We start from the raw sequence: 26,742 nt of genomic DNA, 5'->3' as shown, positions 1-26,742 counted from the left end.
ACTCATTCTACGAGGCCACCATCACCCTGATACCAAAACCAGAGAATGCTGTCACAAAGAAAGAAAACTACAGGCCAATATCACTGATGAACACAGATGCAAAAATCCTCAACAAAATACTAGCAAACAGAATCCAACAGCATCATACACCATGATGAGGTGGGGTATATTCCAGGAATGCAAGGATTCTTCAGTATACGCAAATCAATCAATGTGATACACCATATTAAAAAATTGAAGGAGAAAAACCATATGGTCATCTCAATAGATGCAGAGAAAGCTTTCAACAAAATTCAACACCCATTTATGATAAAAACCCTGCAGAAAGTAGGCATAGAGGGAACTTTCCTCAACATAATAAAGGCCATATATGACAAACCCACAGCCAACATCATCCTCAATGGTGAAACAGTGAAAGCATTTCCACTAAGATCAGGAACAAGACAAGGTTACCCACTCTCACCACTCTTATTCAACATAGTTTTGGAAGTTTTAGCCACAGCAATCAGACAAGAAAAGGAAATAAAAGGAATCCAAATCAGAAAAGAAGAAGTAAAGCTGTCACTGTTTGCAGATGACATGATACTATACATAGAGAATCCTAAAGATGCTACCAGAAAACTACTAGAGCTAATCAATGAATTTGGTAAAGTAGCAGGATACAAAATTAATGCACAGAAATCTCTGGCATTCCTATACACTGATGATGAAAAATCTGAAAGTGAAATCAAGAAAACACTTCCATTTACATTGCAACAAAAATAATAAAATATCTAGGAATAAACCTACTTAAGGAGACAAAAGACCTGTATGCAGAAAATTATAAGACACTGATGAAAGAAATTAAAGATGATACAAATAGATGGAGAGGTATACCATGTTCTTGGATAGGAAGAATCAACACTGTGAAAATGACTCTACTACCCAAAGCAATCTACAGATTCAATGCAATCCCTATCAAACTACCACTGGCATTTTTCACAGAACTAGAACAAAAAATTTTGCAATTTGTATGGAAACACAAAAGACCCGGAATAGCCAAAGCAATCTTGAGAACAAAAAATGAACGGAGTTGGGGGTATCAGGCTCCCTGACTTCAGACTATACTACAAAGCTGAAGTAATCAAGACAGTATGGTACTGGCACAAAAACAGAAAGACAGATAAATGGAACAGGATAGAAAGCCCAGAGATAAACCCAGGCACATATGGTCACCTTATCTTTGATAAAGGAGGCAGGAATGTACAGTGGCAAAAGGACAGCGTCTTCAATAAGTGGTGCTGGGAAAACTGGACAGGTACATGTAAAAGTATGAGATTAGAACACTCCCTAACACCATACACAAAAATAAGCTCAAAGTGGATTAAAGACCTAAATGTAAGGCCAGAAACTATCAAACTCTTAGAGGAAAACATAGGCAGAACACTCTATGACATAAATCACAGCAAGATCCTTTTTGACCCACCTCCTAGAGAAATGCAAATAAAAACAAAAATAAACAAATGGGACCTAATGAAACTTCAAAGCTTTTGCACAGCAAAGGAAACCATAAACAAGACCAAAAGACAACCCTCAGAATGGGAGAAAATATTTGCAAATGAAGCAACTGACAAAGGATTAATCTCCAAAATTTACAAGCAGCTCATGCAGCTCAATAACAAAAAAACAAACAACCCAATCCAAAAATGGGCAGAAGACCTAAACAGACATTTCTCCAAAGAAGATATACAGACTGCCAACAAACACATGAAGAAATGCTCAACATCATTAATCATTAGAGAAATGCAAATCAAACCTACAATGAGATATCATCTCACACCAGCCAGAATGGCCATCATCAAAAAATCTAGAAACAATAAATGCTGGACAGGGTGTGGAGAAAAGGGAACACTCTTGCACTGCTGGTGGGAATGTGAATTGGTACAGCCACTATGGAGAACAGTATGGAGGTTCCTTAAAAAACTACAAATAGAACTACCATATGACCCAGCAATCCCACTACTGTGCATATACCCTGAGAAAAACATAATTCAAAAAGAGTCATGTACCAAAATGTTCATTGCAGCTCTATTTACAATAGCCAGAAGATGGAAACAACCTAAGCGTCCATCATCGGATGAATGGATAAAGAAGATGTGGCACATATATACAATGGAATATTACTCAGCCATAAAAAGAAATGAAATTGAGCTATTTGTAATGAGGTGGATGGACCTAGAGTCTGTCATACAGAGTAAAGTAAGTCAGAAAGAGAAAGACAAATACCGTATGCTAACACATATATATGGAATCTAAGAAAAAAGAAAAATGGTCATGTGGAACCTAGGGGCAAGATGGGAATAAAGACACAGACCTGATAGAGAATGGACTTGAGGATATGGGGAGGGGGAAGGGTAAGTTGGGACAAAGTGAGAGAGTGGCATGGACATATATACACTACCAAACGTAAAACAGATAGCTAGTGGGAAGCAACCGCATGGCACAGGGAGATCAGCTCGGTGCTTTGTGACCACCTAGAGGGGTGGGATGGGGGGGTGGGAGGGAGGGAGACGCAAGAGGGAAGAGATATGGGGACATATGTATATGTATAACTGATTCACTTTGTTATAAAGCAGAAACTAACACACCATTGTAAAGCAATTATACTCCAATAAAGATGTAAAAAAAAAGTGGCTTTCTTCTATTTGAGGCTTTCCTCGCCTAAAATAAATAAATAAATTACCATACAATCAGGAATTCTACTCCTAGGTAATCTATTCAAAATATACGAAGAAGTATGTCCATACAAAGACTTGTATACAAATGTTCCTAGCAGCATTATTCCTAATCATGGAAATAATCCAAACGTTCATCAGCTGGCTAATGGAGAAACAAAATATGACATATATTCATATGACGGAATATTAATTACTGAGCAATTAAAGGAATAAAGTACTGACAAATGCTAGGACACCAATGGAGCTCAAACACATATGATAAGTGAAATAAATACAAGCTAGATGTATACTGTATGATTCTCCACCCCCTCCACCCCCAACAGCACGGCTTGCAGGATCTTAGTTCCCTGACCAGGGACTGAACCCGGACTACGGCAGTGAAAGCACCGAGTCCTAACCACTGGACCACTAGGGAACTCCCTGTAAGATTCCATTTATATGAAATGTCCAGAAAAGGCAAATCTTTTAAGATAGAAAGCAAATTAGTGGCTGCCTCGGGCTGAGGTGGAAATAGGAAATGAATGCAGACAGGCACAAGACATTTTTCTGGTGAAAGAAATCTTCTAAAACTGAATTGTGGTGATGGCTGAAAAAACCTGTATGTGTACTAAAACCCATTTTATTACACACTTTAACAAAGTGAGTTCTATGGTATATAATTAGACCTTAACAGAGCTCTTTTAAAAGTAAAAGATTATAATGACCTTATAAATTGATGAGTATTCCCTCTTTTTTATACTTTGAAATAAAGTATGATTAGGAACATAATTATTTACTCCTTGAATGTCTGGTACAACTTCCTAGTGAAAAATAGTCAGGAACTTGTGTTTTCCTTGTAGGAAAATTAAAAGTTGATTTCTTTAACAAATGTAAGACTATTTTAGTGTTCCTGAATCTGTTTAACCTAAAGCTTTCAAATGTACTGGCAAACACAGGAAAAAAAAAAAAAAAAAAAGAAGCAAGAAGTGAGAAAGAGACTATGCAAGGAGATGAAAATTTCAAAAAACTATCAATATCCAGGGAAACTTAAGAAATTTCTGTATCTATGAGACAAGAACAGGATGCCATTTAAAATTAAAATTCAGAGAAAAGAAAAGAACATTTAGAAATTAAAACTATGAAAGCAGAATTTAAAAATTCAACAGAAAGGTTGAAAGCTGTGAGTTTAGGAAATCTCCTAGTACGGCAAAATGATAGAGATGCAAAATACTTAAGAAAAATTAGGAAAATGAAAGGATGAGTCCAAAAGGTCCAACATTCAAATAATAAGAGTTCCAGAAAACAAAGAGAAGGAAATTATCAAAAAGTAATTCAAGAAAATTTCTCAAAACGGAAGGATTTGAGTTTCTAGACGGAAAGAACACACGAAGTAGTCAGGACACTAGTTGAAGAAAACAAGCCTAAATGACATAGAACATTCGGATAAAGATCCAAAAAGTTTCAAGACAAAAAGTACAAATTAAATACAAAAGGTTAATAACTGAGTAACATTGAATTTCTCAAGAAAACCAATGGAGGGACTTCTCTGGTGGTCCAGTGGCTAAGACTCCACACTCCCAATGCAGAAGGCCCGGGTTCAATCCCTGGTCAGGGAACTAGATCCCACATGCCACAACTAAAGATCCCGTATGCCGAAACTAAGACCCAGCGCAGCCAAATAAATAAATAAATAAATATTTTTTAAAAAAGAAAAGAAAAGAAAGAAAAAGAAGAAAGAAAACCAATGGAGACAAAAAGAAATTCTGAGGGAAAATAATCCTCACCTCATATCTGGCTAAATGTCAAATAAACGTGAGGGTAGACCAAAGACTTTCCAGACATGCAAAGACTCAAAGAATGTACCTCAAGCACTTTCTACTGAAAAAGCAGTCCATAAACAAAGGAATACACCAAGAAAAAGCCATGAGATCAATTTCTGGTTAAAAATGAAAGACTGAACACATGCATCTATTTTTACACCCTCCAGAACGACAAAACATTATAAAAAGGAGATTTTTTAAAATTCACAATGATATGACTCAAAACAAAAGCAACTAATCAGGACAGAGTTTTGGTGAGGGGGCATGAAAATGTTCTGATATTGGATAGTGGTGATGTTTGTAAAGTTCCAGGAATACGATAAAAACCACTGAACTGACTGGGAAAGGGCACCTAGCTCCATATTCCACCTGACTTCTTCAACTCCCTCTACTCTCTTTCTACAAATGGACCTGCTGTCTCTACTAGAACACATAATTAAAAAGCATATTCAATATCTCCCTCCTACAAAGTAACCTGTTTAATCTCCCCAAAATGCTTATCCAGTCCTTTTTCACATTACGCTCAGATCAAGCTCCCTATAGCTTCCCCACTATCCCAGTCCTACTTGTTGGGACCCAAAGGATAAATTTAATGCTTCTTTCATGTGATAGACTTTATTCAAAGAGTTAAAGGATGCTACCAAATCCCCTACTTCAAGCTAAATATTCCTCATTCCTTTAACTGTTTCTCGGCTCAGGTATTACCATAGTCCTGTTTATTCTTATATGCTCCTCTGTATCTCATTTAGAATGTGGTCCCTAAATCTAAACACAATACATGCATTATCATATGACAGGTAATACATTTTTGGAGAATACATGAATAAACGGAAAAGAATGAACACTTTAACCATATCCCTTTCCAATATTCCATTTCTATTACTGCAGTGATTTAAAAGCATTTTTTTGGCATCCATAGCCCATTGACTACTCATACAGCTCCTCTTGCTAAGAAAAATTTCTACCACCTTTTAAAAAATTAATTAATTAATTATTTACTTATTGACTGGTTGATTGACTGATTGATTGCTGCGCCGGGTCTTAGTTGTGGCATGCCGGCTCTTAGTTGCAGCATGCATGCGAGATCTTGTTCCCCAACCAGGGATCGAACCTGGACACCATGCATTGGAAGCATGGAGTCTTACCCACTGGACCACCAGGGAATCCCCTCTACCACCTTTTAACATGTTTTTCTTTAGGCTTTTTTTTTTGTGTGTGTAGCCTTTAGGCTTTTATCACTATAATTTTGTATTGAACAAAACTGCACACATGAAGAATATAAAATCTAAGCTAGACAAATGCTTTGGGCCTTAGTTTTTACATCTGGAGAATGTAAACAACCTGTGCTATCTAGATCATGAGGTAGTGAAAAGCATGAATTAAAGCAATTTATTTGGAAGTACAATGAAAACTATAAAATATGAAAGCTTAAGTTTCTATTAGGACTCCACTTCTAATTTTACCAATGATGGTTTTAGATGGCTTAGGAAAGCCTGCAAAAATACCTCCTGAACAAGTTTAATGAAGAATCCAAAACATAAATATCTACTTCAATTCCCTATGTCCTCAATCCACTGTATCACCACACAACAGAAATGTGTGTGAGCATTTCAGAAACCATACAAATATTTCATGCTCATGGCAGTTACAAGGTTTACTTTATAGTTCAAAACACTAAGAAATTTAATAAATACCTGTGGTTCAAAACCCATGTCAAACATTCTGTCTGCTTCGTCTAAAACAACATAAGTCACTCTTCGAAGATTTGTAACCCGACCTAACATGAGGAAAAAAAATAAAGACAAAAAGAAAACTAAAAATCAGTCACAATTCATTTTATGACTACCAAAATCTTTAAAAAACTGTAAAGGGAACTAAAATGCCTGACTTAACCAGAGGGGTGAGTTAGGTATCTTTAAACAGTGAAAAGAAATTTTGGTTTACAATATCTTATCTACTGGCAAATACTTTCTGACAATGGGTATATGAGGCCCTTTATTTTGTCAAACTCGTCTCTTGCATACCATCATAGGGCCTGAAGAACCTGTAAAATTCAGAAAACAGCCCTCTCCAAAACACATCATAAAACTAAGACTGAGATGGAGCATCGAGCCACATCAGCCATTATCTGACAGCATCACCTAGGAAAAAACATATTAGAGATTACAGCGTATGTGTGGAAAGCAAGTTCCAGTGCTAACTACTTCAGACGCAGAAAATCTCTCTTTACAATACTTTATGTAGTACATAACCTACTTATATACAGTTAGAAGCTTCTAACGGGCATGTCAAAACATAAATAAGAAGCTATTCAATATCACTAGGTAACTAACATATTACACAAAAATTTTAAAAATCAATGTATTACATAGATACATTTTTCTATACAAAGATACAAATCCTATTTTACACAGTGCTCCCACTGGTTTAAATAAATGCAACTGGCTTCTTAGCCAGAAAAAACTAAATACATAGACAGGAAACCCTTTCTAAAGGATTAACACAAGCATTTCTATCAATTGTTGATTCAATCACCTGGCAAAAACATGTATAAAACAGTTATTAAATATAAACCAAAAGGACAGATAAAGGGAAAAGATAAAATTAATCAAGATGAATTTCAGGAGGAGACAATCAATGCAGCATTGAGAAAAAACAAGGAATTATTTCATTAGCATTCAACCCAAAACTTTTCATATGCTATACAAGCACAATGACTTATCAATACCAATGTCACTTTACCAACTTCATGTAGAATTAGAATTAAGAGTACACAGAAATCCAAGCAAAATGCTATTAGAAACATGCATTACTCAAAGTTTTAAATACTCTATGATATATATATACTGAATACTACAATGGAAACGTTTGAAAGCATTTTCTTCAAAAAACAGAAATGTGCCAAAATAAATGCTTTCTAATATTTAAGTATTCCATACTAACATGTGCAGCCCCAATTAGTTTTGCAAGATTGGGAACAGCATTAAATTACCTACCTTTGATGGTTTAAGTCTCGGAAGCCCAGTTCTATAAATCTTGAAGGGCCTTTCTCCACAGAAGTTAAATAATGTCAACAGTTTAGTAACAGTTTTGATAGGGAATAATTTAACAAAGCACAATATTTGAGCTAAAAACATGCAAATTTACAAAAGATAAATTTTCTTGAAGCTGCAAGATCTTAACTTATCTAGTATTGTAAGAAAGTACTAGCTCCTATGGAGAAAATGTCTAAATTGTACAATTAAAAAGAAATAGTCCCCCACCCTTTTAGAAGCAAAGCTAGGCCAAAATTGAATTAAGAATCCATGTTAAGTGCTAAAAAAAAAAAAAAAAATCAGATGGAGTAGTTGTGAAAAAAAATGTTTTTAATTAAATTGCAAAAATATTATGAATACTTGCAACAAAAGCTTGTTACAATACAAATTTCAAGATATTACAGCTTCAAGAAGAAATGTAGAAACCTTTGGTGGTTTCTTGTTTCTGCTTTAACAAAAATGTACAGAATTCAAAAAGGAGAAAAGAGAACAAAAAAACGAACAACAACAACAAAAAAACCCCAACACCCCTGACTTACCACTGTTAGCTGCTAACATGTCAATCATTCGACCAGGTGTGCAAACAATAATTTCAGCACCTCTTTTCAGCTCAGCAATCTAATAAGAAAAGATGAAATTTTATAGTGTATTTATCACTAATGCTTCTTTACAAACTTGAAAATACTGACTAAGGTCCTTGCAGAGCTCCATAACATAAGACAGCCAGGTCTGATTAGAAGACACCAAAGCCTCCTGCTTAATTCTTTGGAATGCTGGAGCACTAATAAAGGAATAGGAAGCAGCAGAAAGACCACATGATGCTGTAACTTTGAATGAAAACCACAGGTTTTTACCAATTTTAATTTGACACAACTCCTCAAAACCAAGAAAGGAATATGAGAGAGCAGTAAATAAAGAAATTTGATAGATCAATGTTTTTCAAATTGAGATTTGTTTCCATTAGTGAATCACAAAATCAGTAAGTCACAACCTGCATTTTAAAAATGAAATAGAATGGAAAACACTAGACTTTGTTAGACATTATAAAACTTTGTTTGACTTCTATATAAATATGCATGCATGTACCACCTTATTTTGTAACTGTATTTACTACAGACTATGGCCAAAAAAACTGACACAGATAAACTTAGAAAACTAAGTTCAAGCGTTTAAAATAGCATTGGGATAACAAAAGCAAATATTCCCAAGATGTGTCTAAAATCTGAGAAGTCCTGGTGGTTTGGGGGTTAAATATGTTCAGAAAACGCCACTTAATTTATCCCATTTTTTTCTAGCATCACAATATACATTAGCTTATTAACAACTAAGAAGTCTTGCAGAAAAGAAAATTTTAACTTTGCATAGTCCAACATTTCCAAAACTTATTTGACCACAGAACCCAGTATTTTTCCTTCTTCTAGTTAAAGCAAAATATCTGATGACTAGCATTCTTTAGAAGACACATGGAGAAATGCCAATCTAAAGAGAGTGAATGAAGGTATGTTTAAATAATTCTCACTAAAATCATTTAAGAATGCAGATGAAACTCTGATATTAATACATCCCACTCAAAACCACCTTTTAAAGATGTCATTTAGATTAGAGAAAATAAATGTTGGTCCAGGAATCATAAGACCTAGATTCTAGGACAAAGTCTTACTAAGCTAAAGACTTTGGTCAACTTAACCTTTCTGAACATCTGTAAAATGGAAAAAATAATCTGCTTCCTTGAGCGGGGAAAGACAAGCACGGGAAAGCTAAGATATGAAAATGACTCAAAAATTCTAAAATATAACTTTAACATAATTCATTCTTACTATTATTTTCACACCTCATTTTAAAGATTTTAGAAGCAATCAATACAGAAAACACTAAAGCAAAAAATCACTTTTACATTATTAAGTCATTCAATTTTTAAAAAGACTGGAAAAACTGAATGTTCCTTTTATAACTACCTGCTCACTGATTCCTGTTCCTCCATAAACACAGACCACTCTAAGGCCCAAGGTCTTCGAAAACTTCTTACATTCTTTAGTAATTTGTAAAGCCAGTTCTCGAGTTGGAGTCATGATGACAGCTGAAAAGATAAATGTCAAAAGCCTAACCACCAAAATTCTTGAGAGGCTAAGCTTTATAGTGTTAAATTTAACCTCTGCAATCAAGTTCAGATCTTAGTCTAAATTTTGTTTTGTTTTATGCACCTTTGAAAATCCTATTTCGAAAGTTTTGTAATAGCAGAGATTGTGGTGAAGGATAATTTTAAGAAGGTTTTAAGAACATGCTATAGGAAGATAAATGAGAGTTAAATACCTTACTCAACCATCAGGAAAATACTTGGTTGAAAAGAATGCAAATCATTCTCAACTGCAAATCACAGAGCAAAGATAATCAAGTGACTCACTGTGCTGAAGAGCCTTGCCGTGGCTTCCGGAAACAACCTTGGTCTGAGGGGCACAGACAGAGGAGAAATATACTGTGCCCTCTGTTGCCAAGAGAGGAGTTGAACAACTTTCCAAAACCCTACTCAAATTTGGAGAACAGATCTCTGCCAAATGAATCAAGAAAACTGAATCTAAAGACCTAATCCTGAATGAAATGTTGGCACTACAGCCTTTTAAGGCCGAAAAAAGAAAGAAAAGAAAAATACACTTCCCTACAATCTTCTATGTTGAGTTGATAGATCCACTGATACGGGCTAAGAACAAACCTCAACATAAATAAACAGATAGATGCACGAGGAGTCTACCTGCCGAGTCAGAGTTTAAAAACTGAGCTGTGCCAGGAGAGGCTGTTTTTGTACTTCTGGGATGTCACTCCAGAGCTCTGAAGATTCTCACTCCACCTGCTGGTAAGGGGAAATCAGCCCCAAAGTGCCAAATTTATAAAGGAAATGTACATAAAGACATCTTTATTGTTATAATTAACATTACAAACATCAGGTCTTTCTGATTAACGGACAACGAAGTTGTTAACTGAAAAAATAGTTTAATGAAAGGAATTGTACCTATTGGCCCCTCTCCTTCTTCTAATGACCTCTGATCCATGATGTGTCTAAACATAGGCAACAGAAAGGCAATGGTCTTTCCACTTCCTGTCTTGGCAATACCAATCAAATCTCGTCCAGACATTATAGCAGGAATCGCCTGGGTTTGGATTGGCGTAGGCTTTTCATAACCATGCCTTAAAAAGCAAACCAAAGGAAGACAAGGTAAGAACTGTGATCTCTGGGTCCCTCAAACTGTAAATAAAAGTTTTCCAAAATGTATATCCATACAATGAAAAGGAATGAAGTACTGAGACATTCTACATCATGGATGATGTAGAAATATTTGAAAATACTATGCTAATTGAAAGAAGCCAGTCACAAAAGACTATATTAGTATGATCTTATTTATATGAAATGTCCAGAATAGAAAAATCTATAAAAATAGTAGATAAGAGGTTGCCTAATGTGGAGGAGAAAGGAGAAAACTGACTACTAATGGATCCAGGCCTCTTTCGGGGATAATGAAAATATTCTAAAATTAGATTACGGTAATGACTGCACAACTCCATAAATATACTAAAAATCATCAAATTGTACACTTAAAGGGTAAATTTTATGGTATGTAAATTATATCTCAATAAAGCTGTTTAAGAAAAAATAATCAAGTTTTCCCATTAGAGTAAAAATGTAAGCAGAGGAATTATTTGCGTAAACGGCTATTTTTAGTAGCAAGATATTGAAAAATGTGGACAACTACTGAACACTTACTTTTTGAGAGAATTTAAGATCTTCATAGAAATCCCACACTGAACCCAAGATTTAATTGGTTTGGGGCAACCTTTTCCCTTGACAATAATGCCCTCCATTTCCAACCGAAATACATTCACTTCTACAAAACAAAATCCAGATTAAAAACTCTTAAATATTGTTCTAATAGTGCCTTCTACTTTTCAGTGAGCCATGGTAAGATTAAAAATTTTCAATTCTTTTCTAGTGCTCCTGAAGATAATTCCATAGAAAAGCTACGTGACAAAGCACTGAACAGCTCAGAGAGACAACTAAAGCGATTACTGTTGCAACCAATTAGGAACAAAAGAAACACTCCAATTTCTACAATTTGGCTTTTATTTTGACTTAAATTGTACCAGCAATAAAAGAACAATGATTGACAAGTAATACAACCACTTGTTCTTTAAGCAAGGGTTGCCCAGATTATCCTTATTCTATCAATATCACACAGATTCACATTGGTTCCTAACTCTCAAATATCAGAAAAGGTTAACAATATTTTATTTGCTAACTTCACATGAAGAGTATTTTCGATGCTAAAAATCTCAACTACATGAGCCAAACTAATTTTTCCTCATTTTTTTTTAATGTTTCCAAAAACACACTAATTCCTCACTGCTCCAAATCTTTGCGGATGTTGTCCTACCCTCTAGAATGACTTCTCGCCTTCTAGTTCCCTCTCATTTCTCCAGGTAAGCCAGGCAAATTCCTCCTACTCATGCATCAACTCACAGGCCTATCAACATTCCTCCCAGGCAAGGTGAAGTGTACTCCCTCTGTTCCCACAATAACCAATAAATGAATAAAAAAATTCTACCCTCTTGAGACATTTTTGCCAGTTCTGGAACTTCAACATAAAAGTTTTTTCTGAATTGTTCATATTCAATTTTTCCATGATCCACTGGTTCTAGAAGCTTTCTCTGCTTTGTCTGATAACCTGTAAGGGCAGTCTGAAGATCAACTTCTTCCTCCTCTGACGAATACTATAATTAAAAAAGAAAAATTAAGAGCTAAATCCATTACTACTTTCTCCTATGGGAAGAAATATTCCTAGTTTTAAAGATCCTCCTCTCCTAGAAAATATTCTTTGGCTTTTACTTTATTTTCTGAATTTTCCAACTTAGTTTATTTTTTCTTTGCCCTTATAGAAAGCTATAATAACAATATAAAGCTAAAATAAAAAAATAATTTTAACACAGCTTTAATAAAGTTTTCCTATAGTTTTCTCTATATAAATCTTTACAATGAGTGCTAATAGGAAAAAAAAGTTTAATTTATTCTGTCACTTCATTTCTTCTCTCCCTATCCTATGTCTGGGATGAGCTGATGAGGGACAAGCAGGAATCAAAAAGTGGGCATACACTTGTGCAGCAACACGGATGAACCTAGAGAATATCATACTATGTGAATTTAGTCAGACAGAGAAAGACAAATATTATATGAGATCACTTATACGTGGAATCTAAAAAATAATACAAATGAATTTATTTGCAAAACAGAAACAGACGCAGAAAACAAACTTACGGCTATCAAAGGGGAAAGGGGAAGGGGAGGGATAAATTAGGAGTATGGGATTAACAGACACAAACTGCTATACATAAAATAAACAACAAGGATTCACTGTATAGCACAGGGAACTATATGCAATATCATGTAACAACCGAAAATGGAAAAGAATCTAAAAAAAAAATATATATATATATATATATACACACACGTGTGTATATATGTATATGTTTGTGTGTATGTGTATATATATGTATATATACCTATAGACAGATATATATATCTGAATCACTTTGCTGTATACCTGAAACTAACATTGTATTATAAATCAACTATACTTCAATTAAAAAAAAAAAAGTGGGCATACAGCAAGAGGTCAAAGATGTTAGAATGTTCTACCAATTTGAATATGCGGCTACAATACTGTTGAGAATAGCAAGAATTTCTCCTAAGAGTAACTGAAAAGCACACTTCCATCAATGCTTTCTTATAAATACTTCTAGGACAGTATCGCAAACAAAGTCAAAAATGAATGAAGGGGGCTTCCCTGGTGGCGCAGTGGTTGAGAGCCCATCTGCCAATGCAGGGGACACGGGTTCGAGCTCTGGTCCGGGAGGATCACACATGCTGCGGAGCAACTAAGCCCATGTGCCACAACTACTGAGCCTGTGCTCTAGAGCCTGCGTGCCACAACTCCTGAGGCCTGGGCGCCTAGAGCCCATGCTCTGCAGCAAGAGAAGCCACTGTAATGAGAGGCCCATGCACCGCAGCAGGGAGTAGCCCCCACTCACCACAACCAGAGAAGGCCCGCACACAGCAACGAAGACCCAACGCAGCCATAAATAAATAAATAAATAAAAATTAATGAATAATTACCTCCATGGCATCCTGGTCATTCTCCATTAGCTCACCTTTCTTCTTATCAGAATCTACGACTGCTTTTTTGGTTGTGACAACAGTGACAACTTTTGTGACTGTTGGCCCAGACTTCTAAAAAAAGAATATAAAACGTAAAGTTGAAACACAAATTATACACCAAATGAAACACAATGATAACTGTCACAATTTATAATTTGAATTAACTTAGTTGTTAGTGACAACCTAATGAAAAAACAAAAAGTGGTCTGCTTTCTCCTTACTGACTTGCTTGGATTTAAAAATGTAGGTACTTCCCTGGTGATCCAGTGGTTAAGAATCTGCCTTCCAATGCAGGGGATGTGGGTTTGATCCCTGGTCGGGGAACTAAGATCCCACATGCCGCAACTACTGAGCCCGCACGCCACAACTAAAGAAGCCCACACGCCACAACGAAGATCCTGCATGCCGCAACTAAGACCCGATGCAACCAAATAAATATTTTTAAAATTTTTTTTTAAATGTAATACAATTGCATTATATTTTGTAACACATTAATAATATAGGTAATGCAGTATATAATATATAATTTTATATAATATTATGTAATATAATTTATTTTAAAAATACTACTAAATGGTACTTTTCACTCATTCAACAAGCCAAATACTATTCTGGGACCTTAGGATAAATCAATAAACAAGACAGGTACGGTAAAGATCACTGCTCTTGGGACAGTTTTAGAAGAAGGAATAAACACAACAAAAAATTAATTTATATACTTTTTCAAAAGGTAATAAATGCTATTAAGAAAAAGAAAAACTAGAGTAAAGAGGATCAGGAGCATAAAAGATGGGAGTGCTGGAGAAGGACCTATTCAGGGCTTACTGAAGAGGACCTACTGAAGAGGACCAACTGAGAAGGCAACAAGAAAAAATACTAAACAAAGATGATGGCAGTTAACAGTGACTTCTAAAAGCACATTTGCAGTTAAAATTCACGAGTATCTCTGCTATTGAGAAAAGCATTGACACTTCTGAGATGGGGAAGGAAACAAAATCATTAACTTTATAAAACCATGCTCGTCAGCAGTAGGTCAATGCACCAATGAATTCAAGTTACCCAATTAGGAATGTAAATCTTTAAAAATAGGAGAAAATTCCATACCTTTTCATTTCCCCCACCACCTTTCACACTTCTCATATTAAACTTTTTTACTTCCTCTTTCACTTCTTCCATGTAAGCATCTAATGGATCTAACTCCTCACCCTCTATTTCATTTCCTTCCTTTTCAGCCTCTGCAGGATCATCTTCATCATCTAAAATATCAGAATACACTTTCTTTGAATTTGTGTTTCAAAAGGAAATTCTTCACAATGATACCACACCCCCCCCAATTAAAGCCTTTTCTCTTACTACCCAAACACCTTCCTTACCAATTAACACAGGCACAACGCAGTTCAAATACTCACACTGGCAAGGTTTTAAATCTAGCAGGTATTAGTTTTGAATAATACTAATAAAAGAAATAAATTATAAATTATTAAACTGAAAAGAGGAAGAAAGACTAATATGTCTAAAAAATGGATCTCCAGTATTGTTTTACAACTACACTAGCAGAAGCAGAACTAAAAACTCTGTCTGCTAAAATGGTATGTTTATTTCTTGCAATTATCTTTCTTTAAATGACACAAAGAAAAAATAATAGCACATTCTTAATTAAAGACAATCTAATGTTTTTTACATAACTAAGATATCATCACCACTTAAAGGTATAATCCATTCATCTATTTAGTTCAACTTTCACAGAAAATGAAAAATTCACAGGAATTTTCACAGAAAATGGAGCAAAATTCCCTTTTCCTATAATATCTCACATTCTTCCACTTTACTAAAATGTTAAACATCAATATCAGATGTGGAGGGGAAATGTTTCTCTTATAATTTATGAAAAAATCAGAGGGACTTGAAAACATGCCCTTAACTTACCCTCATTACTAACATTGGAAGTAAAAAATTAAAGAGCTATTTACTGACTATGCCCATAAGCACCTAACTCTCCACTCTAAGGTAAAATCAGTGATCCTTACCAAACACTACTATACAATTTTAAAATTTAATGTAAACATTAAAGGGGCGTTTAAAAATCTCAAAATGAAACTAGTGATTCTACTTCTAGGTATATACCCAAAAGAACTGAAAGTTGGGACTCAATCAGATACTTGCACACCAATTCTCACAGAAGCATTATTCACAATACCCAAAAGACGGAAACTTATATATGCAGCAACAGATGAATAGGTAAACAAAATGCAGTATATATGTACCATGTAATACTATCCAGCCTTAAAAAAGAAGGAAATTCTGAGACATGCTACAACATGGATGAAACTTGAAGACACTTTGCTAAGTGAAATAAGCCAGACACAAAAAGACAAATATTGTATGATTCCACTTATATGCGGTACCTAAAATAGGCAATTCACAGAATCAGAAAGTGGATTTGAAGTTACCAGAAATGGGGGGGAGGGGGACAGGATGGAGAATTATTGTTGAATGAGATACAGAGTTTTTGTTTAGTTCTGGAAATGGACAGTGGTGAAGGTTGCACAAATGTGCTTAATTGTCACTGAATTGTACACTTAAAAATGGTTAAAATAGTAAACATTATGTTTTTCCACAATAAAAATGGCCTATTACTCATAATTCTAGAATATTCTACATGAATTGTTATATAGTCTATTAGTCTAACAAATCAATATACCATCATCATCTTCTAAACTCCACTTTTTCCCTTGTTTCATCTCTTCAATTTCCTTTTTCAGTTCCCCTATGTTTTCCATGGCCTTTTTACGTTGTTCTTCCCGCCATTTCTCTACCCTTTCTTTTCGCTTTCTCATTTCTTCTTCTAGCTTATTCTGGTCAAAGTTCTTAGGGGAAAAAAAAGAGAAATAGAGAGAGGGAAATAAGGATCAACAATTTTACTCCAAGTGACATTCCAGATAACTTCTCCAAAGTATAAAAAAAGGAAAAATAGATGTACACAAAACTCCTGAAAATAGATGTACACAAAACTCCTAAATTTAGACCAGATTTAGATCATACATCTTTTAAATATATTCAGGAATAAACTAGCAAAATGAAATCACAATAAAAAGCATCTTCAACTAAGAAAGCAGACACACTTCAAACACCATAAATTAATCTCATTTTAGTTACAAGCAATATGCACACATGAATTCAATTTCTCCCTCTAAGTGGAAACTAAATGAACTAGCAAGCAAAGTTCCCTAGTTATTAGTTATTCTCAACTTTAAATCCTCCAAACTCCTCCAAGACTGCCTCCATGAAAACCAATTTTCTATTACAAATTACTGAGTAAATGAAAGCTATTTATCAACATGATTAAGAAGTTTTGATCTTTTAGCCTTTAGGTCTAGGTTTCCTAGGAACAGCCATTCTAAACCCTGTATCAAGATTATTAATAATACTCTTAAAAGGAGAGAGCAAATCATTTGCACAGTCATAATCAGGGACTTAAAGATTAAGCATTACAGAAATCAAAATTTTAGACACGCTATCTTACAGGTAGTTATGGAAATACACATGTATAAAAGTGAAAGAAAATATTAATAAATGATAATGATGATGGCATTTTGGGCACCTAGGATTACAGAGAATTATTTCTGACTTTCCAAGTATTTTATAATATAGTTATATTATGTTTGTATTAACATAGTAAGTTTATTTCTTAAACAAACAAAAAGCTTTGATCCTGAATTTATATCCTTTATAATTCCATCCTCTCTGAAGATGAGCCCCAGAAAGCTTATGTGTTTTTCTCAAGATCACCCACTCATTCAAGACTAGTAGAAACTAGATCAGAAACCAGACTCCCAGACTTCTTGTGTTATACCTTTTCTTAGATACACTGCTCAGAAAGCAGGTCCCTTAAAAAAAAAAAACACTAAACAAATAGAACTCAAAAAAAAAAAAGAGGGCTTCCCTGGTGGCGCAGTGGTTGAGAGTCCGCCTGCCAATGCGGGGGACATGGGTTCGTGCCCCGGTCTGGGAAGATCCCACATGCCATGGAGTGGCTGGGCCTGTGAGCCATGGCCGCTGAGCCTGTGCATCTGGAGCCTGTGCTCCTCAATGGGAGAGGCCACAACAGTGAGAGGCCCGCGTACCACAAAAAAAAGAAAAAAGAAAAAAAAGTGAAGCCATAATATATTCTAAAATGGGCAAAAGATATGACTAGGCATTCTAAGAAAAGTGCAAATAGTAAATAAACTTAAAATACCTTATTTAATTATTAGTTTACATTATGTTCATAGCACTTAAAAATATTTACTCATATTTAAAGATATGCAACTCAAAATAACAAGAAACCAACTACACTGGCAAAAATTAAATTTTGAAATATCCATGTTAGCAAGAATGTGAAGAAACAGACATTTTCATATGTCTAAAATCGTAAAACTTATACAACTTTTTTGGAGAGTAATTTGATACTATTCATCAAAATGTTAAATGTATACAGCCAGCCCTCTGTGTCTGTGAGTCCACATCCTCAGAATTCAACAAACTGTGGATCAAAAGTATTCAGGAAAAAAAATTCCAGAAAGTTCCAAATATCAAAACTTGAATTTGCCCCATGCTGGCAACTGTTCACATAGCATTTACATTATGTTTACAACTATTCACACAGCATTTACGCCATATTAGGTATCATAAGTAATCTAGAGATGACAATGTATGCGGGGAGGATATGTGTAAGTTATACTACATCATTTTATATAAGGGACTTGAACATCTGAAGATTTTGGTATCTGCAGGGGTCCTATAACCAATGCCCCTAGGATACTAAGGGAAAGCTATATATATATATACCCACTGACAAAGTCATTTATTTTACTGATACCAATTTACCCTATACTATATTCACAAAACACATGTGTACAAGGATTAATATATCATTGTTTGTAACTACAGACTGGAGACAGCCTAAATATCCATCTACTTTTTTTCAACAAAACACTATGCAGGCATTACAAACAACAAGCTCTACCTCTGTATGCAGCTACAGAAAGATATCCAATATTTAACAAATGAAAACAGAAAGGCATTCTATTTCTTAAGTTAGATAGTTCGTATACTGCTATTTATTACTCTTAAGACCTTACATATTGAAAAAATAATTCATAATTTAAAAGTGACAAAAAGCAAGGCACAGAATAGTGCATATAGTATGATCACATTTTGCACATAAAATTAGATAATTTGTATAGATATGCAACTTTTTTCTGAAAAATTTTCTCATGGGACAACTATTATTTTACCTGTTTATTTTACAAATCTATTATCATCTACTTAAAAATAAAACACACAGCATTAAAAAACAAGAATTTGTCACTACAGGAACAAATTTGATATTATACGATTACTTATGTTAGTAAACATACACCGGCATCCTTTTCTTTTTCATCCTCTTTGTCATCTTTGTCTTTTTTCTTCTCTTTAGAACTTTCCCCACTATCTGTTTTCTCTTTGGACCTAGACCTACCAAAAAAGAGAGAGACAGAGAGGGACATCATCTATTTGTTTTTGGAAACATTAATTTTAGAATACTTAGACTTGTATTTTACTTTTTATGTAAGAAATAAACTTCCAAGAGTCAACTGAATTTTTATATACCATTAATAAACACTTTGGAAATAAAATGAAGAATTATTCCCATGAAACTAACTGCAAATATTATTAGATACCTGGAAATTGACCAAAGGAAAACTGGACACAGCATATAAAAATAATTACAAAATTTAAATAACAAAATTAAAATTTAACAAATGGAGAAATACACGAAGACATTAATAGTCTACAAGACAACTGATATATGTAATAATATTTAAAATCCCAACAGGCGGGGCTTCCCTGGTGGCGCAGTGGTTGAGAGTCCGCCTGCTGACGCAGCAGACACGGGTTCGTGCCCCGATCCAGGAAGATCCCACATGCCGCGCAGCAGCTGGGCCCGTGAGCCATGGCCGCTGAGCCTGCGTGTGCGGAGCCTGTGCTCCGCAACAGGAGAGGCCACAGCAGTGAGAGGCCTGCATACCGCAAAAAAAAAAAAAATCCCAATAGGCTTGCATTTTGACCCTACTTAGGGCATCTAATAATGAATAAAATCCCTTAATTGTAATGTAATCAAATTAGTTGACCTTTTTCCCTCCTTTATGATTGGTGCTTTTTAAAGCATCTTAGAAATTTTTCCAACTTTGATGAAGATACTCTAGAGGTAAAGAAGATATTCTCTAGTACAAACTCCTAAAAAGTTTATAGCTTTGCCATCTAATTTGGTTTTTAATCTGTTTGGAAATGCTTTTTGCGCACAGAATGAGGTAGCCGGTCCTATTTTATTAAGGAGAGCAAATGTCCCTAACACCATTTATTGGAAAATCTTTTTCCTACTATTTACAATGTCACCACTGTCATTTATCAAATGACCTTATATGCGTGGATCTGATTCTGAGTTCTTTATATGGTTCCAGTGATCTACTTGTCTATCCTGACAATAAAGCAACACTCTTAATTTCTATAACTTTATGACAACTCTTGATACCTGGTAGTGCAAGCCCTCATAACTTGTTCTTCAAAAGTGTTTATGCCCTTTGCATTCCTAATTTTATAATCAGCTTATCAAATACTTTTCTATTCATGTCTGCTAAGAACTTTTAAACATCAATGTATGTTGAAGTTAATAAGATGCTTTTCCTGAATCTACTTAGATAACCAAGACTTTTCTCCTTGAATCTTATTAATGTAGAGGATCATACTGATTGATTTTCCAATGTTAAACCAACCTTCCATTCCTGGAATAAATCCAACTAGTTTATGATTGTATTATCTTTTTTATATATTGTTAAAAGCAGCATGCTAATCCTTTATGTTTAGACTGAGTATAGCCTATAATCTTTTTTCACACTGCCCTTGTCAGGTTTTCCTCAATCATCTTATTAATTTTCTTCATTTTATGAATGTTTCTTCTTTCTTAAGTCTTTGTTCCTCAAAAGTATCATTACAGAGTAAAAAGACAAACCAGAGTAATATATCTGCCCCTCACATAAATGACAAAAAACAACTATCCAGAATATTTAAAAACAAACCCCCCTATAAATCAAGTTTTAACGACAGAAACAACCCAATAGGAAAATAAGCAAAACATTTAAACATGTACTTTAGAAAAAAGGAAATCTGAATGACCAAGAAACATATGAAAAAGTGTTCAACTTCATTAGTAATCAAGGAAATGCAAATTAAAACCATAATGATATTGCTATTACATGTCTAACAAATAAACAAAAATCAAAAGGACTGACAATACCTAATACTGGCAAGGGTATGGAGGGATACAATTCTCATATACTGCTGGAAGTATAATTAGTACAAACTCCTTGGAAAGCATTTCGGATTACTTAGTTAAAATGAAGCTATGTTTATTCTATGACCATGTAACTTCACTCCTATATATATATACCTAAGGGAAACTCATACACATGTATACTAGGATATATATACAAAAATGTTCATAATAGCCCCAAAGTTAAAAAAACCCAAACATCCATCTCAGTAGAATGGATAAATAAATAGTGGTATATTTATACCACAGAATAGTGTTCAGCAATAAGAATAAACTACTGTTATGAGCAACACAGATAACTCTCGATGTTGAGCAAAAACGCAAAAGAAGACAAGACTCATTCATGTAAAGTTAAAAAACATATAAATCTAGACTATTCTTTTTCCAGTTATACACACAGGTGGTAAAACTATAAGGAAACAATTAGGACACAAATTACTAGCACAAAAGTCAGGAGTGGTTTTTTTTGTGTGTGTACACGGGCCTCTCACTGCTGTGGCCTCTCCCGTTGCGGAGCACAGGCTCTGGATGCGCAGGCTCAGCGGCCATGGCTCACGGGCCCAGCCACTCCGCGGCATGTGGGATCTTCCCGGACCAGGGCACAAACCCATGTCCCCTGCATTGGCAGGCGGACTCTCAACCACTGTGCCATCAGGGAAGTCCCCAGGAGTGTTTTTATATAAGGAAGGAGGGAGCTGGGTTAGGGAAGGGACATGGAGGGCTTCCGGGGGTACAGAAAATGTTCTATTTCTTGACTTCGGTGGCAGTTACATGGATCTTGCTTTATAATTATTTAATAAGCTGCATGTTTATATTTCACTCATTTCTCTGAATTTATATTTTAAAATTTAAAATAATCCCAATGGGCATTATTACACTGACCTTGACAAAATAAAAGTAAAATTTATAAAGTAAAATAAATGACATGGAAAAAATCCTCATTAACTAATATGGAGAAAACAGAGCAAACAGAACAAATCCATACATCCCGTGACACCACTTTAGAAACAATAATGGCAAAGAACAAACCACTAACAAGAGAAACAAAAAGAGTAAATGTATTATGTCTAATAGACATAAATAATATCTCAAAATTGAATGGTACTGACATCTTAAGGAAACAGGTACATTTAACTTACAAAAGCAAAGTTCACCCATTATGAATAGCAAATCAGCAATACACACCATGAGTAAAAAAGTTATTTGTCAATCAACATTGGAAATGCCAAGAAAATAATTTCAAAGGAAAAAACATAGTTCCCACAAAGATGTATATAAAATGCATTTCTGACCATTAATAGCAGATATTAAATAAAAGAACAATGCATTATGAGTGTTAAAACTAATAGAATCTAGCATTTTCTAAAAGCATTACAAGCTTTATAACCTATTGAAATAATTCAGCTAACAGCTCACAGCAGCAGCCAAATTCAGTATTTATAAAGATTTTTTTAAAAAACTGTAGGGAAGAGAGACAGTTCCCAACCTACCTATTCTCAGCTTTCTTGCTTTTATTGCCAGGACTGGAGGATCGGGATCTCCGGCCCCGGCTTCTACTCCTCGAACGTCTCCTGTCTCGACTTCGAGATCTTCTTCGCTCTCGACTTCGATCTCTCTCTCTACTTCTGGAACGCCTGAAAGGGGACACTTCATTTATTCTATGACCAAGTGGAACGTCTACTTCAGACCATGGTTCTGCCTCATGCTGAAAGAAGCTTCTTAATTATTACCATTATTAAAGACAGATTTCAATTAACTATCACATCAGCTAAACAGGGAACAAGTAAAGCCAGTCCTTATAAGTGGTCAATGAAATAAATGATACTAATTTCAAAGCGATGTTTGTTGAAAAACAGGAAATATGTAACAAGAGCTATTTGAAATTTATGACCTATAGCAGAAAATCTAAATTTCAAAGACAGCTGAAACCTAAGTATAAGGATGGGCAGAATGGGGCTGTGGAAAGATCACAGATATGAAAATTAGGAGACAAGAATTTCTACCCTGGTACTATTAATTAGTGACATACATAGGGCAGATCAACTCTCTGGGTCTCAGTTTCCTCATCTGTAAAATATGGAGACTTCCCCAAATAATCTCAAAATCCTTCTTGCTCTAAAATCTTGTGATTCTTTCACACCAAAAAGTCAAAGACCAAATCTTTAACGACCAATTTCACTTAACAAGTACTTGACTGAATTGTATGAAACCGTTCCTGGTACCACATAATATAAAATTGAATGAGTTAGTGTTATCCACATTGTTACGAGTGAATATTTTCCCTAAGTACCAGATGACACTTTTGCAATTTCTCCTTCCAATGTCTGAAAAAGATAAAGTCAAAGTTCTTTCTGTGATCAGTTCACAGCACCTGTATAACCTTGTCTTCTTTCCCATTTTAATGAGAAATCTTTTTTTGGTGTGGGGAAGATTACTTTTATTTAGAGACTGTTTTCTACCTCTACAAGTTATGGCTGCTTGGGCGGTACCATGGAATATTTAATCAAGTTTAAAAAAATTAGGATGTTCTTTGGTTAAATCTAAAAAAGTTCTTTAAAATAGTTTCAAACAGAGTATGGAGATGGCTCTGCCCTGTTTCCTTCTCCTGTCAGCTCTAGCAGTTGCTCTGAAGACAGGGGTCAGCTTTCTTGGGACAGGATTAGACTAGAACCCCCCTGATGGCATATTACATTAGCTTTTACTTCACTGTTGAAAATGACAGTGGAAAGGGGAAAAAAAATACTGTTTGAAAGTTCTTGTTCTAGGCAAATCACTTCTGTACCTCATCAAACAAGCTGGGGTAAAAGTAGAGGGCCTGCAAAGGGGCCACTAAATTCTAGTCCAAAATTTTTGAAGAAGCCTGATTTAGCTGAGAAGGTCCAATTTATCAAGAGTCCTGTGGAGATTAATGTCTTACCTCAGACGCTTCCTGTCTCTTGACCGAGATCTTCTTTTATCCCTGCTACGAGACCTCTCTCTCCTTCTATCTCTATCCCTGCTTCTAGACCTTCTGTCATCTCCACGTTTACTTCTTTTGTCTGAGGGTGAGCGACTTCTAGATCGACTTCCAGAGCGTCCCCGTGATGCTGATCGCTTCCGATAGTGGCTAGATTATTAAGTTAAAGATTAAGCTTAGCAAACACAGTTTCTATTACATTTTATTTATTTTATTATTTTCTAAAAAAAATCTCAGCAGATAAATTAAACATTGAAAGGACTTCTTATACGTAAACTTTTTTAGAAGTAGGGGGAAAGAATGAACTCTTCTGCTACAGCATACTGTCCTGAAAAAGAAGGAAGGACAGTAAGCCAAAGAGACCAAGTTCCTGCCTTTGGGCCTCAAGCAGCTTGCATTCTGGTAAAGGAAGAGAGGACAGGCAAGTAAAGAAATAAGTATACAATATGTATTTGGTGGTACGGAGAAAAACCGATGAAAGTAAAGGAAAAAGAGAGACAGTGGGAGGTAGGAAGTTTGCTCCTTTACACCAGGTGATTAGAGAAGGCCTCACTAATAAAGTGCCATTCAGAGGTTTGAAGGAAGTAAAGGAAGGAACCATGGAGATATGTGAGGGAGAAACTTTCCAGGCAAAAGGCACAGTAAGTGCAAAGACCCTGAAGAGGAACCTTGATTGGTGTGTTTACGGAACAGCAAGGAACCAGATGTGGTTGGAGTTGAATGAGTGAGAGAAAGTGTCATGAGATGAGGTCAGAGGTACAGCATGGTAGCCAAATGTGGAGAGCCTTAACGTCTTATAAGGACTTTCTCTTTTACTTTGAGAAAAGATGAGAAACTATTGGAAGATTTTAAGCAGAGGCGTGACATAACCCCCCTACTATTTTTTAAGCATTACTCTGGCTGCTGAGGGGAGAACAAACCAAAGAAAGGCAAGGACAGAAGCAGGGGAAACAGGTAGAATGCTACAGCAATCATCCAAGTAAGGGACAGCGTTGACTTGGATCAGAATGTCTCATGTAGAATTGTTGAGAAGTGTCAAACTCTAGATATTTTAATGACTAATTAAATGTCAAGTGCAACAGCGAATCTAGTACACAAGCCAGGCAAGGCAGAGAAGTGGGGGAGAAGGCCGAAGAGATAGAAAGGACCTTCTTGGGAAGGGCCCTGAAGGCTGTGCTGAAGAGTCTCACTTCATCTTGGAAGCAGTAAGAACCAACAGACATGAAAGCAAAGAAATGACATAATCTTATGTTAATTTCAGAAGTGTCACTCTGGCTGCAGTGTGGAATCAACTGGGAGCGCAAGATCAGAGGAAGGTAACGAGGCAGGTGTAGCAGTCTGAGTAATAAATGATTAGGGCCTGAATTAAGTCAGGGAGAGCAGGAATGGTGACTGGGTGCAGTATCTAATTAGATGTAGGCAGCAAGAGAGAAGAACCAGTCAAATAAATATCACTTCCAGGTTTCCGGTCTGGGTGGCCAGATGAACAGCAATGCTTTCACAGAGATTTAAAAGACCTTTACACGAATTTTCTGTAGTTATGGAAATACTCTTTATCCAGGTGATGGTTACACGGTTCATATATGAGCTCTACCCTTAAGCGTTGACCATTTCCCTGAATATTAATTATACCTCAGTAAACTACTATTACCTTACTTACTTATTATTTATATCCTAGATATAAATGATCTTTCAGTCACAGCTAAACATTAAGCAAATACGCACATTTAAGATAAAAATCTCAAGGTCCCAAACCAGGTAACAATCTGAAATGTTGAAGAGATATCAGAGTTCTAATAAAACCTCCCAGTTCTCAGTTTAAAAAGGATAAAAAACACATAACAAAGAAAATTTAAATCTATGTGCGAAATAAATGCCCATGCAACAAGCATTTACTGTAGTCCAAAACAAACCTAGTCACGTAGTATTGAAGGCGATGTAAAAATGTTTGGCCACACGCTCCTTTCAATTAAGAAAATACCACACGCGCACAAAAAACTAAAGTAGAGAGCGACAGGGGCCAAAGAAATGTTGCAAACGCGAAGTGGTGAGAAATTCAACTAAGGTCGCTATTGACTAAGGCGATACGGGTAAGCTCCGCGGAAATGGCGGGATGTAGTTGACGTCCCGGAGGTGTGTTCCCGCTCCAAGGGCTCGAACCGGCCGATGGCCGTGTAAGGGAACCCTGTGCCCGCCGCCGACCCAAGCACACCCACTGCCTCAGCCGAGGTCCCCCAGCCCCTCTAGTAGCCGCGGGCAGCGCTGGCCGCACGTGCGGTCGCACCGGGCCAGGCCCAGCCCCGCGGCCACCTCGATCCCGCCTGAGGAAGGGACTCGCCCGCTCGCCCGCCCAGCGCGCCGCCTCACCGTGACTCCCGGCCCATGCCGCAGGCCGCGGGAAAGCGGCGCCCTTCGGGATCACGCGCAGGAGAACCGGACAAAGTAGGAGGCCGCACAACCCTCAGCACGCCGGGCGAGGAACAGCACTAACAAGCTGCAGCAGCCACAGCGGTAGCCACCATCCGAACGCGGCCAACGAAAACAGGACGTGCTGGCGCCAGCGGCAGGAGGAAGGAAAAAGCGGGCCGGAAGCGGCTATCGTTCCACAGCGTCCCCTCTCGTCTGGAGGCCGCACAGTGCCGGCTGCGCCTAAAGCGGTTGCCTCGGCCGGGTTTTCCCTGCACA

The 26,742-nt window shown here is 36.1% G+C and overlaps 1 protein-coding gene across 2 annotated transcripts in view; it reads right to left on the bottom strand.

The window, feature by feature from the left end:
- Positions 1 to 26,597, bottom strand: part of DDX46 (DEAD-box helicase 46) — a 64,404-nt gene extending 37,807 nt beyond the window's left edge. For both annotated transcript variants that reach the window (XM_030869583.2, XM_030869584.2), the window contains exons 1-13: positions 26,425 to 26,597; positions 24,019 to 24,207; positions 22,592 to 22,735; positions 19,150 to 19,246; positions 16,452 to 16,617; positions 14,855 to 15,006; positions 13,709 to 13,822; positions 12,144 to 12,309; positions 11,306 to 11,426; positions 10,556 to 10,731; positions 9,507 to 9,628; positions 8,091 to 8,169; positions 6,211 to 6,293 (exon numbers count right to left, since the gene is read on the bottom strand). In XM_030869583.2, the coding sequence (XP_030725443.1) occupies positions 6,211 to 6,293; positions 8,091 to 8,169; positions 9,507 to 9,628; positions 10,556 to 10,731; positions 11,306 to 11,426; positions 12,144 to 12,309; positions 13,709 to 13,822; positions 14,855 to 15,006; positions 16,452 to 16,617; positions 19,150 to 19,246; positions 22,592 to 22,735; positions 24,019 to 24,207; positions 26,425 to 26,441 (1,626 nt within the window). In that variant the 5' untranslated portion in view covers positions 26,442 to 26,597. The remainder of the gene's footprint in view (positions 1 to 6,210; positions 6,294 to 8,090; positions 8,170 to 9,506; positions 9,629 to 10,555; positions 10,732 to 11,305; positions 11,427 to 12,143; positions 12,310 to 13,708; positions 13,823 to 14,854; positions 15,007 to 16,451; positions 16,618 to 19,149; positions 19,247 to 22,591; positions 22,736 to 24,018; positions 24,208 to 26,424) is intronic.
- Between the last annotated feature and the right edge of the window lie 145 nt (positions 26,598 to 26,742).

The sequence above is a fragment of the Globicephala melas genome, chromosome 3, assembly GCF_963455315.2.
Source record: "Globicephala melas chromosome 3, mGloMel1.2, whole genome shotgun sequence".
NCBI classification, from domain to species: Eukaryota; Metazoa; Chordata; class Mammalia; order Artiodactyla; family Delphinidae; genus Globicephala; species Globicephala melas.
This window is presented reverse-complemented; position numbering and strand designations above follow the sequence as displayed.